This window comes from Berghia stephanieae, chromosome 9, assembly GCF_034508935.2.
Source record: "Berghia stephanieae isolate SIO BIC M18660-M18661 chromosome 9, UCSD_Bste_1.3, whole genome shotgun sequence".
NCBI lineage: Eukaryota > Metazoa > Mollusca > Gastropoda > Nudibranchia > Aeolidiidae > Berghia > Berghia stephanieae.
Genome location: NC_088368.1, coordinates 24,750,234 through 24,767,891, shown reverse-complemented (window position 1 = coordinate 24,767,891; position 17,658 = coordinate 24,750,234). Strand labels below are relative to the sequence as shown.

General features: G+C 37.2%; 1 protein-coding gene across 3 annotated transcripts; it reads right to left on the bottom strand.

Moving 5' to 3' along the window:
• Window positions 1-1,737: 1,737 nt before the first annotated feature.
• LOC144979334 (carbohydrate sulfotransferase 15-like) lies at window positions 1,738-17,658 on the bottom strand. Of its 3 annotated transcripts, none has more exons than XM_078925968.1 (11): window positions 17,528-17,658; window positions 12,836-12,970; window positions 11,451-11,504; window positions 9,867-10,026; window positions 9,038-9,248; window positions 7,760-7,852; window positions 6,965-7,121; window positions 5,079-5,235; window positions 4,352-4,437; window positions 3,222-3,286; window positions 1,738-2,277 (listed from the first exon to the last, which is right to left on the bottom strand). In XM_078925968.1, exons 2-11 carry the CDS (start codon window positions 12,967-12,969, stop codon window positions 2,096-2,098), a joined length of 1,299 nt encoding a protein of 432 aa, XP_078782094.1. In that variant the 5' UTR covers window position 12,970; window positions 17,528-17,658; the 3' UTR covers window positions 1,738-2,095. The 3 variants fall into 3 exon arrangements, with proteins under 3 accessions (XP_078782094.1, XP_078782096.1, XP_078782095.1); XM_078925970.1 differs by lacking the exon at window positions 17,528-17,658 and adding an exon at window positions 17,370-17,488; XM_078925969.1 differs by lacking the exon at window positions 17,528-17,658 and adding an exon at window positions 15,743-15,804.

Here is a 17,658-nt window from a genome sequence, read left to right as displayed (position 1 = left end):
TCCCCCAACCCCCCCCCCCCCCACCCCCAAAACTTGCTCGACTGCACAGGGAATACGTAATAAGATTTTTTTTTCTATTGAATTTCGGGCTGTTGAAGAAAAAGACGAAGGGGGGGGGGGGGGGGGGGGGGGGGGGCGGGGGGGGGGGGTTTAAGCGGGAATGTTTGTAATATCCTTTCCGTCCTACTTTCTTTCCTCTTTTTTATTGGGGGGGGGGGGGATGCAATTCATTAATCCGTAACGGTCTTTCCACATAAGTCAAGCACTGATGGGCGTGGTCTGTAGTCGTTTTGAGAAGGCTGGTCAATTTTAATTAATGGTAATTTAGATCTTTTCTGAAACTTTCTGTCCACCTAACAGTAATGTGAGAAAGAGATCGATTGACACTCATGAGAAAAGCATTACATTCGACGACTGTTTTTCAAGGATGGAGAGAAATTGTTTTATTCTATAGAAATAGGTTAAACCCGACGTGAACTTATTTGCAGGCCCGATAATCACATTCCTTACGGGCTCATTGTTGTAATTGAAATCTCTGAAAATGACGCAAAATATTGTCCATTACAACAATGTTAAATAGGCCCATCTGTGGGTTCGGGTGTCAGACCTGTGTATATGAACACGTCGGGTAAACCCAAATGGTCTTTTATATTTGAATAACTTCTCTCATTTGCCATTAGAAGCCGGGCGGGGTTTGCAACTGCACACAAATGCGGCAAGGAATTTGCCGCCTGGATAGACCATCACATTATATATAATATATAGTAGTGCGAGACCATTCGACGTCGTTGCTATTATAACTACGAGTATAATCTATTACTTACATAACATGGGAAATAACTGATGTATATTATTGATATACAATTATTACACGATCATTTCCCTTGGCTTTCAAGAAAGCAATAATACTATTATTGAAAACATCCAAAGTTGTGCGTCCCGTCCGGTGGCTCGGTGACTCAGTTGTGCGGCATCTCGTCTTTCCACACAAGTAAGCAATATTCAGCGTGATCAGTAGCCAGATGGATGACAGTGGAAAATTATGGTCCCGACGTTGTTTCCTTACACAAGTCGATTCAAGTGTGAGTTAGTACCCGGTTATGTGCGGCTATGTGGTCTTGTGGTATGGCACTCGCTTTCTGATCGGAATGTCCTGGGTTCGAGCCTCGCTCGGCGCATAGTTGAGTACTTGGAAAAGGTTCTTTACTCACATTCTCTCACTGTACTCAGGTATAAAATGAGTACCTGGTCGTTAACAGCGTTGTCTCTGTCCGAAAAAAAAATGTAGTATCGCCTAACAGGCGTCATATCACGTCCTACATGGTAAGTGTTGCTGTTGGCCAGGGGCCCTTTGTAAAGCGCTTTGAGCACGTTTAGTGGATATTGCGCTGTATAAAAGCTCATTGTTTTTACATGGTTAGAGGCAGTGACGTTGGACGGGTGATGACAAAAAGGGAATAAGCAGACACAACCCAGAGAACCCTGTAGATGACCTGTAGGACGAGAAGTCACACGAAAACCCAAAGCACCAAGAAAAAGACTAAGAACAAGTCTCTTTGTCGCTTTTGGATTCCTGATGCCGGAACTGCATTTTATATAATTTGTGACCAACCGTCCCAATCCAGTATTATGTCGGACAGAGTCAGATAATGTGGCTCGGTGGTAAGGTTAAAACAAAACAAATTGAAATTGGAAAGTTTGAAACAAAAGACGATGAAAAATTATGCTGTCTTCCTTGGGAATTGAATATTTATTATTTCAAAAATAAAATAAAATAACTTTTTTTGATGATGATTACAATATTGATGATGATGTTGATAATTCTGTTGCTGATAATGATGAAATGATGATGATGATGATGATGATGATGATGATGATTATGATGATGATGATGATGATGATGATGATGATGATGATGATGATGATGATGATGATGATAGAAAAAATAATATAAAGAATAATTATGTTTTTTTGACAGATTGATTTATAAATAACTTGATTGAATGTTTGATTTAATGATCTATTGCTTTGATGATATCTCGATTTACTGATTTATTGATTGACTGATTGATTGAGAAATTGACTGATTGATGGACTATTCATATCCCCAAGACCAAGAGCTGTCACCTAAAATTTCCTGCAGTTCTTTGTTGTACGGACGGTAAAATTTCTGTAGCAAGTCAATGGTTTCCGGCATCATTTTACCTTTCGAAGGTGGGAGAGTATTCTTGGCCCCTCTGGTGAGGATTGCATGTAAGGTCGAGTTTGATATGGGCGCTGGAAGAGAGGAAAAATAAAACTCATGGAAAATAATGCGGTTACAATGGAAGATAAGGAGAGATTTGTTTCTGACCCCAGACCCCATTCATCCCACTCACGTCCCCTTGTGCCACAAGGAAAATAAAGCAGGACAATGAAAAATCAGGAGAGCTTTTTTTTCTGACATCCCCCGCCCTCTTGTCCACAAAGAGTTGTTGAGTCTGATTTAGCGGGGAGTTCTTTGCGATAGACTAGCGTCCTATTTAATAGGGAACATGCAATTGTTATTACCATTTGTCTACTTAACACTATAGAAAAAAGGGTATACGTCAGGCTCTGAAGAACTAAAAAAAAAATCGGAGTCTCAGGGTCAATGGAGAGTTGTGTTGTGTTTAGAATGGGCAGTAGAAGAATAACAACAAAGGACGAGAAAATAATGTAGAACTTTGATATAATGGAGGTCCCTATATCCGAGTAGAAAGACAATGGCTTTTCAAGCAAAGTACTTGGTCTTCATTCCGGGTGCAGTCCAGGTAATTTCTGACTCCTCTTTCAAGTTGTGATTAGACAATCGTCCTATAAAAACGGTAGAAAGTAATTGATGCCGTCCGTTTAGCGCTAGAGAAACTGGAATAAACTCCCATTTCGGGAAACATTATGGCTCTGGATCATCATCATCATCATCATCATCATCATCATCATCATCATCATCATCATCATCATTTTTATCATCATCACCACCACAGCTACCATGTCCACAAACACCACCTTCATCATGATCATGATGATGACCATCATCATTAATATCATTAACAACATCAACAACATCAACAACAACACCACCACCAACATCAACAACAACAACAATAAAGCCAACATCACCATTAATAACAAGAGCAACAACAAAACTTGAAGGTTCCCACCAATAGTAAGGACATTTTATATTATTCTGAATGTCTTACGCAATTCCAGGAATTTGAAGATGGACTTCATGTGTTTTGGCAAATCGCTAACGTAGTCCTCAAATCTGAAACAACCGAATAAAAAAGCAAAATCTATCTATTCTTTTTTTAAACCCTCTCCTTACATTCGTTGCGATGAAATCAACAATTTTCGCATTCTAGTTTCTTTGTTATGTCACAAAATTAAAAAAAGAAGTTTTGTTATAGCTATAAAAACTTGACACTGTGTTGTAGAGCTCATTTTGCTGAATAATATTATGTATAGAATGTACGTGTTGATTTTCTGTTTGAGTAAGACAAATCTATTTTTGTGTTGGGTTGGCCTGATGGTGCAGGGAAAATTCTGGTAAACTGGTAAGGAGGGAGTTAACAGGGTTAGAGGTTCCTTAAACCAAATTAAATTTTAGTCAACGAGCACAGAATTACTGGCAAAACTAAAAATTATAAAACTTTTTATATAGATTGATATACAGCAAGCCAACCTTTCTTTACGTAAAGGTAATTCTATCCTTGTTGACTCCAATGAATATTAACCCTTACCAACTATAGAAAAATCGTCACAGACCGTACGATGCAACCAAAATATTTCTTATTCAAGTTTCTCTTGGACATCATAAAATTAAAAGAAAATGAACAGTGTATTGTAGAGCATTCTGAGTGATAAAAAATCTATTTTTTGTGTTAGTTGTGTGTGAAGTTTTGGGGAAAATCCTGAAAATGGCTGGTAAGGAGAGAGTTAAGAAACTGTGCTAGGTCGTAATGATCGGTCTGTAATTTGGTCTTTGGCCTTGGGAATCGCCGTCCACTTTGTCAGAATTTATGAGATAAAGAAAATAGAAAGGAAACTCTCGAGGGTGCAGCGTGGTTCATCGGTACGGTCTTTGCTTCAAACCCGAAAGGTACCAACTTCGATCGCCCGCTGCTTGGCTGTGTGACCTTGAGCTCTATTTGAGGCGCTGTATTGCGGCTGATGCCTATGTTATTCCGGTCTTCCCATGGAATAGACCCTAGAGACAAATTTCCCCTTTGGGATGAATAAAAAGAGTTTTATTTTATTAATTTTTTTTTTGTGATGATCAGATTATTAAAAATTATGGGTTTTAAAGTTTTATGACTATGATGGGACTTACTTGAAAATAAGAATTTGATCCCGCGGAAAGACTTTTAGCCAATCTCTTAGGAAGACTGAATACATACCTTCTTGCAAGCGGGTTTTCTGTAGGGGGAAAATATATTGAATAATTAACTCATTATCATCGTCGTCCTCGTCGTCATCATGATCAGCATTATCATTATTTATAATATCATCATCATCATCATCATCATCATCATCATCATCATCATCATCATCATCATCATCATCATCAGTTAAAGCACAATAGCGGTGTGGCCCACACTTGATGCATGGCGCATTGACGTCAGCTGCCCTGCTAACGTCTGGAGTCCGTTCATTCAAATGTTGCAAATCATGAATATTCATATCATCCATTGATACTCACCCGTTCTGTCCGCCAGATCATTGTACCAACGCAGAGAATTATTTGGAACCTTAAACGATTGTAGTTTGTTAGAGATATATTTAAGTGAGAACTAACCATTCAATTAGAGGTGTAATAATAATACAAAAATTGGTAAATGTCACCACTTCATTCAAACTTATAGAAGGAACGAAATTGACGTCCCTCAGCTCTTTGTTATTTTTAGACAACCATTTTGGTAATTAGCTCTCACTAAACTATATCAATCAGACTATAAACTTTCAAGGATACACATACCTAGTTTTGTAATGTTAGTAATTTTAATTCGGCTGGTGGATGTTGTGATTATTTTACCTAAACGCATAGCACCAATACTTACCACGATTCTATATAGAGTTCCATTGTAAGCACAATGACGTGCTGACCAAACTTTGATGCATGACGTGTAGACGTCAATTGCCCTGCTCGTGGACTGATGGAAGAAGAGTGGGCTTGATGCGTTTTTCTTTAATAACGTCATGTAACGAGAAAACAATCTGAAAAAAAAAACCCAAGAAATTTTGGAGTTCTTAACTCGTCTTGCGTTTAGGTTAACTCTCTCCATAGGAAAATCGTCCCATTCGTTACAATGCAGCCAACAATATTCTTATTCTGATTTCATTTTCTTATAGTTATAGCTATAAAAACTCGACATTGTGTTGCAGAGCTAAATTTTCTGAATAAAATATAGAATATAGCCGTTGCTCATCTGCTTGAAAAAAAAATATATTTTTGTGTTGGTCGAGTATGAAGTTTAGGGTAACATTCTAAAAATTGCTGATAAGGAGAGAGTTAAATCCAAAAAGTAAACAAAATTCCCTTCATTCTATTCCCTTCATTCATCCCCAGGGCAATTCTATCTCCAACCCACCCCCCCCCCTTCCTCCTTCCAAAACAAACAAACAACTAGAGCATTTATATTTGTATCGTAAGGTCCTCTAAACATTTTCAAGACGTTTTATAAAGCGTCTATCGTATCCAACAGCATTGCAACATGAAGGACCAGGCATGACGCCTATAAGTGTATCACTATTTCTCCGACAGAGAAATTAATCGTTGTTAAAAGCCATGTGCTTATTTAACTCTCTCCTTACCAGCCATTTTCAGGATTTTCCCCAAAACTTCACACCCAACTAACACAAAATTATTTTTTTGTTATCATTCTGACATATCTAATAGCAGTAAAATTCTTGCCATAAAGAACTTCTTTAGCAAAACATAATCTACAACACACTTTTCATTTTCTTTTAAATTTATGATGTACAAGAGAAATTTCAATAAGAAAAATTGTTGGTTGTATCGTAACGAATATGACAATTTTATTATAGTTGGTAAGGAGAGGGTTAACATCCGAGTACGGTGAGAGAATAATTTGAGTAAATAGCCTTTTCCAAGGATTCAACTTAACGCCACTGCTCATAGCAGGGTTTGAATCAGCGACCTACCAGTCCGAGGGCAGCATGGCTCACCACAAAACCAAAGAGCCGCGATTCTATGATTTATTTTGAGAAAAAGACCGAAGTAATAGGGGTACGGGCTGAGTTTCTTGTTCAAGGAAAAATAATATGCCGACAATATAATATGGTTCATTCCGAAGCCATCGTTAACATAAAACCCACACTAGAACCCTCTAGGACTGGCAGTTTGACATTTTTTTAGGTTTGTTTAGCGTTACAGAAACATTACTGTTTAGCTCAAGGAAACAAGTCATTTCATTGGTAGAACTATTGAATACAACTCACGATTTGTTTTCTTTTGTGGCAAAAGACTGGCACTTTGACGTCATTTTTTGGTCAGTGCCAGGCTATAACTTTACGATGGCTACGTTCATACCCGGCTACTCCTAATGATAGTGCAATAACGTATTCCCCGCCTTCTCGCCAACCTGATAGCTCGGTGGTAGAACTCTCGACTCCAACTAGAATGACTGATATCATTCCCAGGTGCAGTATAAAATTGTATTGAATCCCCAGCCAGTCTCTCCAGCTTATCTGGTAGCTTGGTCTATTAGATTTGGCAGAAAGTATTTTGCGATGGATAGCGTCTTATGAAAGGGTAGCAAGTAATTGATAATGTCAGTTAACCTGTGGTTCGACATCTTGAGCCCACATTGGGGATAAGTACGAAATTAACAAGTGGATTTTGACCAATGAAATATGGAGATTTGTGACACATCATCAAGGCCGCTCGGACAACGCATAGTTGACTATTTACAACAATGCATACCTTTTCACAGGGTCTCTCATGGACAGAAGGATTTTGGCTCTTGGGTTCATCTTGTATATGACATCAGCGTTTGTGAATCTTGGCTGCGTAAGGCCACGGTTTCCTTCATAACAAGGCCAATACAAAGAGAAGAAGAAGTAACAGGGGGTCCCGTCTCCTGGATGGTTGGAAGTTGGTTGGAGTGAAGGAAGACTTGGAATGTCATATAAACTACACGGAATCCAATACTGATGATGCTGATGATGATAATGATGATGATGATGATGATGATGATGATGATAATGATGATGATGATGAGGTTGCTGATGATGATGAGGTTGCTAATGATGAATATGCTGTTGAGGATGATGATGAGGATGCTGATGATGATAAGGTTGATGATGATGTTAATGATGATGATGAAGAAGATGAAGAAGAAGAAGAAGAAGAAGAAGAAGAAGAAGAAGAAGAAGAAGAAGAAGAAGAAGAAGAAGAAGAAGAAGAAAAGGAAGAAAATGTAGCATTTTTTCGACATAAACAACGCTATTACTAGATTTTACATCTATATGCCATAAGCAAGAGAAAGAAAGAAAGAGAGAGAGAGAGAGAGAGAGAGAGAGAGAGAGAGAGAGAGAGAGAGAGAGAGATAGACAGAGAGAGAGATAGACACACACACACAGAGAGAGAGAGAGAGAGAGAGAGAGAGAGAGAGAGAGAGAGAGAGAGAGAGAGAGAGAGAGAGAAAAGATCATTCTTCTATTCCTTAATTTTGGGCTGCCCACTGGGGGACCAAAAAAGTTTTTCATCCATACATACCTACGACGAGATCACTGACTCCTTTGTCGTTAATTTGTTGGGATACGATCTCGGTGAAGGAGGAAAAAGTGGAGGCATAGTACGACACAGACTCTGAATACGTTGAAAACAAATAGATTATAGAGAGGCCAATTTTTGAATGAATAGAAATAAACAAGGATGTATGTATATATATATATATATATATATATATATATATATATATATATATATATATATATATATATATATATATATATATATATGTATATATATATATAAAATATAAAATATAAATTGTCACTCACATTATATGGCCAAGACGTTCGTTTCTGTGGCTTTCGTCCACGTCTTCAGTCGCCATAATGTCCGAAGAACAAAATGTATTCCATTTGAGGTGCTTGTCCTTGCGTCCGTTGTGTAGTGGTGATTAGTGTTGATGTGTAGTGACATTGTTGTAGTGTGCTCTCATTGCTTATATATATAATTATTAAAAAATATTATTATTAAGTATATATATATATATATATATATATATATATATATATATAAAATATATATATATATATCTTGTCGCGCGCAAATAAATCTTGCAACCCTTCTCCACTTTAAAACATTAAAAAGTCGTATTGGGTTGTGACGTGGACAATTCACCCAACTGCAAGGCTTATTGCGCACAGGTACTTACTTATTTAATGATTATACAATTATGGAAATCTAAAGTTAGACCATGACAAATTAAATCTTTTTGGCTGTCAACGGTCAAAATCGGTCTAGTAATTAAGTACATAGTATATAGGTGAGCGCAAATATCAGCTAGTTTTTTAAAACCCTCTCCTGTTACCAACTATAAGAAAATCCTCACATTTTGTTACGATACAACCAACAATTTTTCTTATTCAAATTTTTCTTGTACGTCATAAAATTTAAAGAAAAAGCACAGTGTCTTGTAGAGCATGTTTTGCTAAAGAAGTTATTTATGGCAAGAACTTTACTGCTGTTATTTCAGAGTGATAAAAATATTTTTTTAAAATGTTAGTTGGGTGTGAAGTTTGGGGGAAAATCCTGAAAATGGCTGGTAAGGAGAGAATTAACGAATACTTACCTTAGACGTCTATATAATATTATTCGCAATATCGAGATTTTTACAGCAAAAGTCAAACGTTTGTTAATATAATTTCGACAAAAATCCAGTCAATGTTTTTCCTTCCATCCATCGTTGAAAATATGCGTATGAAGGAATACATGCCTTATATAATAGTATCCTAAATATCAAGATTTTTACAGCCAAAGTCATACCTTTGTTAATATAATATCGACTGAAATCGAGCCAATGCTTTTCCTTCCATCCATCGTTGAATACATGCATGTGTTTGTTTATGCGTGAGTAGAGGTCTGTGGTCCCAGACTTGCTCACCCCGATCAGATAGAAGTAAGGAATACATTGCAGTTGATGGCTGGAGTTAAACCAACACGGGTTTAGAGATTTTGTGGTAAAGTTGAAAGGTCCCTAGAGGGAGGGAAAGAAATTACTGTAGATTGAATTTGGTATTGGATTGGGGTTTAACGGTTAGGACATGGTTTGGTGGTGGTGGGGTTTGATTGTCTTTGTGGTGGTGGTGGTGGTGGTGGTAGTAATGGATGGGGTTGATGAGGAAGGAATATAGGAAAAGGAGGAGGAGGATGGCGGGAAAAAGAGGAGGATGAGGAGAAGAAGAAGAAGAAGAAGAAGAAGAAGAAGAAGAAGAAGAAGAAGAAGAAGAAGAAGAAGAAGAAGAAGAAGAAAAAGAAGAAGAAAAAAAGGTAAAGAAGAGGAAGAAAAAGAAGAAGAAGAAGTAAAGGAATAACAACAGGATGAGGAGGTGGTGGTTGGGGGGGGGGGGGGGGTAGGAGGATGAAGAATAGGGAAAAAAAAGAATTTAGCCTGGAAAGCTGTTTTATAGTCTATAACATTATTGAGTTGAAGAATGTCCAAATAATTTCGTGTAAAAGTGTGATGATTATAATGACGACGACGATGATGATAATGATAATAGCAATGATGTTGATGATAATGATGATGATGATGATGATGATGATAATGACAAAGATGATATCGACTACAACAACAAAGACAACAAAGTTATACCTCCATGGGGATCTCTTTGACACAGAACCTGTAGTCATCCGACAACCTATTTGGTTCCATGTTGAACCCGACGGCTTTCCGGGCGTCATCCAATGGCTGTAACCGATGCTGCCCCCAGTCTACGTCACTCAAATACCGAACTGGAAGATCTTGAATTTCTCTGCGATAAACATGAATTGACTTTATTCAGCCCATAGGGAAAATTTATCTCTAGGGTCTATTCCAAGGAAAGACTGGAATAACCCAGGGGTCACCGCAAGGCAGCGCCGCAACTTGAGCTAGAGCAATGTGACTTGCACACAGAGCAGCAGGGGTTGATCGAACTCGGTACCTTTCGGGTACGAAGCAAAGACCGTACCGCTGAGGTTGAACTTTTCGAATAACATTCTATTCTAATTTTTTTTTGTTGCCTAAATTTCATGTGCTGATGCAGGTACACCAAGGCACAATAAAAACACAGCATGTAATACCATTGCAACTCAATAGATTTAAACTATAGATTAATTAAATTAAATTAACATTAATAATATCATGACCAAAGTCTCAAGTCAAATTTTCACATTCTAACTGGTTGGGTAACAGAATAGTGGGAAAATATGACTATTAATTATACATTTCAACAAATGTGAGTGAAAGTTGACATTCCGTAACATTAAAGTGGGTGTACAACATAAGAAAAAAGAAATGGAGGTTTTTGGTACTGAGCGTCGTATCGGTTGAAATAAGATGCACATTTCAAACTTGAATTGTATTTGCGTCCGTAAGTTATGTATTTACTTTTAAATTTCACCTAGGTGGGCCTAAAATTTGGAGAGCTATTGCAATATTTTAGATGCGCTTTTTGAGACATACAGGCTTGAGCTGCTTGTCATGTACTTACTTACTTACTTAATAGACTTTTCAACAGCCGTGACGTCACTTCCCTCCTAATGACGCATAGTAACTTAGTAACTAGTTCTAAACTATTCGGAACAATGGCGGACGCCCTTATGAAATACTTCTTCTACGGGCGTAAAAGTGTATCCAGAGGAGAAAAACATACATCCGATCCTTGTTTTGACTTTTACGCATTCTGATCACATGACATGTGAAAAAGTCGAAGCCAAGATGAAGAATAAAAGTACCGATTTTCTTTGTTTAGAACCAAGCTGCTCGTTGCTGAGCGGACGTGACATCAGACTATTGAATCTTATTAGGACATTCACTCCAACTGGAGCAAAGGCCATTGACGAATCCCCATCTTATCCGACTTTGTGCCATCTTCTCGGCTTTCCTCCATGTTAAGCCTTCAGTTTTTAGGCCGTCCTCCAGCTGTTTCCTGATAATATTTGTTGCAGGCACTCTTGCTGCCCAGCCATTTCCATCTCCTCTTTTTAATATCTACCTATATTTCTTCTTGGCCTGTCATTTCCCATAGATCTGCATTTCTTATTTCTTATTTCTGTCATTGACTAAATTCAGCTAAATCTGACCAATCGCGTCAAAACGGTTATAATCGGGATGTTTCAAATGGTGAAAAATGAATTTATCTAAATAAAAAAGAAGAGTAAATGTATGTATCTCTAATACAAAAAACAAACTTACAATCTATTTGACTCTTGTGATATCGCTCTCTCTATATCATTGAAGGCAGCTTTCCTAGAAAAAAAATGTGAGAAATATGATTATGGCAAAATGTTTTTTTAAAACTCAACCAAAAAACCCAGAACATTTATATAGCGCAATTTCCACTGAACGTGCTCAACGCCCTTCACAATGGCTCGCTAACCAACAGCAACACTTAACATGTAGGACGAGATACGACGCCTGTGTTATACGATATTACAAATTTTGCGTACAGAGACAACGCTGATAAGGGCCAGGTAATAATTTTACAATGAGAGAATGTGAGTAAAGTGCCTTTTCCAAGGACTCTACTATGCTAAGAGCGAGGCTCGAACCCAGGACCTTTCGATCTGAAAGCGAGAGACATACCACAAGACCACAAAGCCGCACAAGTAGTAGTTATTTAGAGACATGAAAGTCATGGAGTCGGTGTCTATCTCTGCCTCTGTAGAATTGAAAGTAGATTTCCTGGGGATAATATACGTGAGAATTATGATTATGACGAAAACTAGTGATTTAGAGACACGGATATCATAGAGTCCAAGCAATCCTGTCTGTTACATTGAAGGAAGATATTATATGTGTGAGAACTACAAGTATCCAGGGAAAAGTTTGTCTGTAGGTGATGTTCCAAGGGAAGACTGGAAGAAAACCAAGGCGCTGGTCGTAAGAAAGCTCCGACAAGTGAGCTAAGGGGAGATGAATTGTTTAAGGCCAAACAACGCGGTGGGATATTGTGGTGTATGGCTCTCGACTTCGGATCGGAATGTCCTGGGTTCGAGTGCCTCTCTGAGTGTAAAAATGAATACCTGGCCGTTAACAGCGTTGTCTGTCGGAAAAAAATGTAATATCGCCTTACAGTCGTCACGTCTCATCCGACCTGCTAAGTGTTGCAGTTGGCTATGTAAAGCGCGTTGAGTACGTTTAGTGGATATTCCACTATATAATTGCTCTAGTCTTTTTAATATAACTACAAACCTATAATGAAGACAGGAGGGGGGGGGGGGGGGGGGGGTTGTGATGAAAATAATGATATTATAATTATGATAATGGTGACGAAGATGATGATGATGATGATGATGATGATGATGATGATGATTATTATTATTATTATTATTATTATTATTATTATTATTATTATTATTATTATTATTATTATTATAATTATTATAATTATTATTATTATTATTATTATTATTATTATTATTATTATTATTATTATTATTATTATTATTTTTATTATTATTATTATTATTATTATTATTATTATTATTATTATTATTATTATTATTATGTTGATTTTAATAATGATCATAATGACGACGATGATTGTTTTGATAATTTTGATTGAAAAAAAACATTACCTGAATATTCTCTCAGCCTGTGCTTGCATTCTTTCCAAAGCGGAATACTTGTCAACCAATTTGAGAACCAAAACTGCCAGTAAAGCAGATAAAGCAGTCACTACTGCTACTATTCTACAATACTTGACTTTCATTCTGAAGAGAAACAAAATCAAAACAACAAACCTATTAAAATGCACGTTTTGTGACACACCCTCAAGCCCGCTCGGACAAACAATAAATGGTTGTCTACAAGTGAGTTGAGTTCACTCATCTTTTTGTTATTGTTTTCCGACAGCAAGTTGTGTGATTAGGTCTCCCTAGATTCGCTCAGTCAGACTATAATTGGCTTCAAAAGTCGTGGCGTCACTTCACTCGTAATGCCGCATAGTAACTTAGTAACGGGTTCTAAACTATCGGAACAATGGCGGACGCCCTTATGAACTGCTTCGCCGATGTTTTGACTTTTATACATTCTGATCACATGACATGTGAAAAAGTTATAGCCGGCATAAAGAATAAAAGTACCGATTTCCTTTGTTTAGAACCAAGCTGCTCGTTGCTGGGCGGACGTGACATCGGACTATTGAATCCAATTGTGAGATGGTTACACTTAGTTGTCTGTGATGGTTCGATTAAACAGGCTTGTAGAATAATGAATATTCTACTTAAACGCATACCATCGATATTAATATTGTGTAATTTGCTAAGTATAGCACTAACTGCGGTTGTTTATAGTTCTACGACAGTACGAGGGGCGTGGTGAAACTACCTTCGGCTAATCATTTTAAGGAAAATAGTGAGCATAGATAACACAGGTCGGCAGTCTGTGATAGTTAGCGTCCTCTATCAGAGCAGTAAATATTGATGCTATACGTTTAGGTAAAATAATTGCAATATCCACCAACCGGATATACCGCATGTTCCATATATGAATCATGTAGAATTTAATAAGAAATAATGGCAAAGGACATCTTGCAAGTCCATAACGTTTTAATCAGAAGAGAGACAATGTCAACAACCAACGGACTTAACTATAGAACAGTAAAGTTGCTGCCCCAAACGTAAACAAAGGTCGAGAAGCACATGGCAAACCACATGTTCCTGTCTTGACAGCTCACGTTCCAATGTAAATAATAGAAAGAAAATAACCTTTAAAATTTGGCTGTTAGGTGGCAAAAGAAACACATATTCATAAATACTCGATCATGCATCAAATACTGTCTAGATATGGATATTTTATGGAACAAAAGGTAAAATTTATCAAAAATTACAGTTTATCTATTTTTAGACCAGAGCAAATTATTGCGCTGGTGTGAACAAAACGAGAATTATTCGGAGCCTGATTTTCAGAATAATTTAGTCTTATATTATTATTTCTGCAACTGTTAGATTTTATGTAAACATATTTTCAATACTGAAAGTGTATTGCCTACAACTCAAACTACAAAATTGGGAGACCTATATTGTGCGTAAATTATTCCGGTCCCTAACGGAAATCACTAGCAACTTGTTATTGTTTACGTTTGGGGCAGCAACTTTACTGTTCTATATGATAAAAGATAGTTACTAATTGCAGTACAAAAACTAATGACGTCATTGTTCATTGATATTCCAACAAATCAATGATGTCCAACATGGTTCATAAGGGTTGTAAGAGTTAAAAGAGTAAATTCAAAATTCATGAGATCAAATTATTCTTCATGACAATGGATCAATGAAGAAACAAAAAAGAGCGCACAGTCATAAATCTTATAAATTGGGGATCAAGATTTCACATCAAAGTCTGAGAATTACGTCGGAAATATATATTTGATATTGATCTAGCAAAATGCGATGTGTTTTTTAAAGCAATCGTGGATTTTAAAAAAATAATAGTATTCTCCTGAAAAATCCTACATGAATTTTTATTAATTGGGTTGATTGTAGACGCCTAGTTACATTTCAGACATGCATTATTTATAGTTTGGTGGCTAAATCTACAAGATCAACCTGAAAAGTCTTGACCTGCTCTCGTAATTTCAAAACTGTAATGGATACGAAATTGACAACGATCAAAACAAAGCTTAGCTTATGTCCTTTTGGTTTATCATTTCAAATTTCTGTCTTTAGCCAGCCTTTTTCAGGATTAGTTCTCACTAAATTATATAAATCAGACTAGAGCATTCAAGGATACACATAGTTGATACGTTATATCCGCTGGCGGATTTATAAGTAGTTAACCTAATTTCACTGAATCAATAAAAGTAGCAAAATTGACGTCACTCAGTTATTTTTTATTGCTTTTAGCCAGCAATTTTCCTGATTAGTTCCCACTTAATACTATTCATCTGAATATAAACTTTAAAGGTTACACACAATTTTGTGTGTTGGTATGTTTAATCTGGCTGAAGCTGTGAGTACTTTACCTAAACGCATAGAATCAAACGATCGACGTCACTGTGTTCTTTGTCTTGCTGTTTTATTTTTAGACCACACGTTGAGTGACTAGGTCTCATTAGAGTATGGAAATCAGATTATACATGTTTAAATTTCCCACGCAGTTTTGTTTGTTGGTATGGTAGAAGGTAGGCAGAAAAGGTGGATATTCTACTTAAACGCATAACAATAGCAATAGCAATACTTATTTAGTTCGCTAATTTAACCAATCACTGCCATTCTTTCCGGAATAATGGCAGTTCGGATTGTCCAAATAGGCCTTAACAGTCGTGACGTCACTTCCCTTTATAATGACGCATGGTAACGTAGTAACTGGTTCTAAACTATCGGAAAAATGGCGGACGCCCTCATGAAATATGCTTCTCCGATGAGCATAAAAGTGTATCCAAAGGAGAAAAACATTATAAATATGATCATATTTTGACTTTTATACATTCTGATCATACGACATGTGAAAAAGGTCTAGCCAGCATGAAGAATAAAGAGTACCGATTTTTCTTTGTTTAGAACCAAGCTGCTCGTTGCTGGGCGGACGTGACTTCAGACTATTGAATCCAATAAAGTCACGGTCACGTTCTTTTCCCAACGAGTTAATTCAACACTGCACATGATACGTAAAAGGGACATCGATTTTACCATATTGTCATACAATGACATCTGCTTACCGATGAATCGCCAATGAGATTATACGATAAATGAGAGGTAAAGTTTAAAAAAAATACCCCCCAAAAAAACGATATTTCCCCTTAGTCATGTAATCGATTGCTTTGATTTTTACACATAATCAATAACCGGTGTAAGATTTAATTTATCATCACTCTGAATTTTGATGGGTGTAAGATTAATGTTAAAAAAAGGTGAAAAGGTTAACAGGACACCCGTTTTAGGTACGGTGGGGTGGGATTTTTAAGGGGAGATAACCGAGTAGATTTATTCAACTTCAAACTTGAGAATTTATATAGCGCAATATCCACTAAACATGCAAAAGTGCTTTGCAAATGGTCCCTAACAAACGGCAACACTAAACATGTAGGACGAGACATGACGCCTTTTAGACAATAGTACAGTTTCCTCCGACAGAGAAAGCGCTGCAAACACAAAAGCAATAAGTCTAAACTCTACATAATTTTGTTCAGCAAAGCGAGTTGTTGCTACACACATGGTTGAGTTTTTGTAACCATAAAAAAGTAGTCCTTCAGAGCGAATCGGGCCAATAGAGCCGGAGTTTATCCCGGTTTCTGTAGCAAGATACAGACTATATCCATTATGCAATTGCTTGCTACCTTTAGATAGGACGCTAGTCTATTGCAAAGTACTTTTCATCATATCTAATAGACCCACCAACCTAATCAGGGTGGTCAGAAAAAAAAATCTCGACTGCACCCTGTATCACAGTCCCTTTGATTGTGAAGCGAGTACTCTACCAACTGATCTATCGGGACCCCCTTGTACTAGAAGTTATCTTTATATTTTGCCATCAAAAGCAATCAGCAGCTTGGTTCCAAACAAAGAAAATCGGTACTCTTTATTCTTCATGTCATGTGACCACAAGACCACATAGCCGCACAAAGAGAAGAAAAGCAGTGACATCATACCCTCTACACTTTTGTTTCCTCAATCCTTGGGGGTGTGTATGTAACCAGTCCTTTAGAGTACTAATAATGAATAGAATCTTTCATATCGTCCTTTATCTTATCCAGCCATCTAGTCTTTGGGCGTTCTCTTTCCCGCCAATACGTTCCATCCCACGTATGGTGTGGTCTAGTGATATAACACTCGCTTTGGGATCAGAAGCTCCTGAGTTCGATCCTCACTCGGCGCATGGTTGAGTCCTTGGAAAAGGCTCTTTAGTCATATTCTCTCACTGTACTCAGGTGTATAATGAGTACCTGGCCGTTAACAGCATTGTCTCTGTCGGAAGAAAAATTGTAATATCGCCTTACAGACGTCATGTCTCGTTCTACATGTTACATGTTGCTGTTGGTCAGGGACTCCTTGTAAAATGCTTTGAGTACATTAAGTGGATGTCGCGCTATATAAAAGCTCAAGGTAAAAAAAAAACACAAAAAAAAACACAAAAAAAAAAAACAAACAAAACAAAAACAGCTCAAGTTACGTAAATGTGGCAAAACTTTTTCAGTCGCAGGATGTATCGGCAGATTCTTTAGATTACGTGGCGTAAAGGAGCGAAGATGGATAATCTTTATCGACGACCAGCATACATTTAGACTAGAAAATAAGATGCAATCACTTTGACACTAGAATATGAATTACATAAAGTATTATCCAGTACTCTGGGAGAGTGGTTTTACACTTCCAATGAAATATGAACCAGTTATTTGACATTACACATTTTTTCCCATCGTGTGAAAAACGGCTAGTGTTCATGGTGAAAGGTTTAAGTA

Coding starts and splice junctions, on each gene's coding strand:
- LOC144979334 (XM_078925968.1), bottom strand. CDS start 12,969: ATGAAAGTCAAGTATTGTAGAATAGTAGCAGTAGTGACTGCTTTATCT. Junction 7,122..7,759: donor AGTCAGTGATCTCGTCGTAG/GTATGTATGGAT, acceptor CCAACCATCCAG/GAGACGGGACCCCCTGTTAC. Junction 2,278..3,221: donor CTTCAAATTCCTGGAATTGC/GTAAGACATTCA, acceptor CCTCTCTTCCAG/CGCCCATATCAAACTCGACC.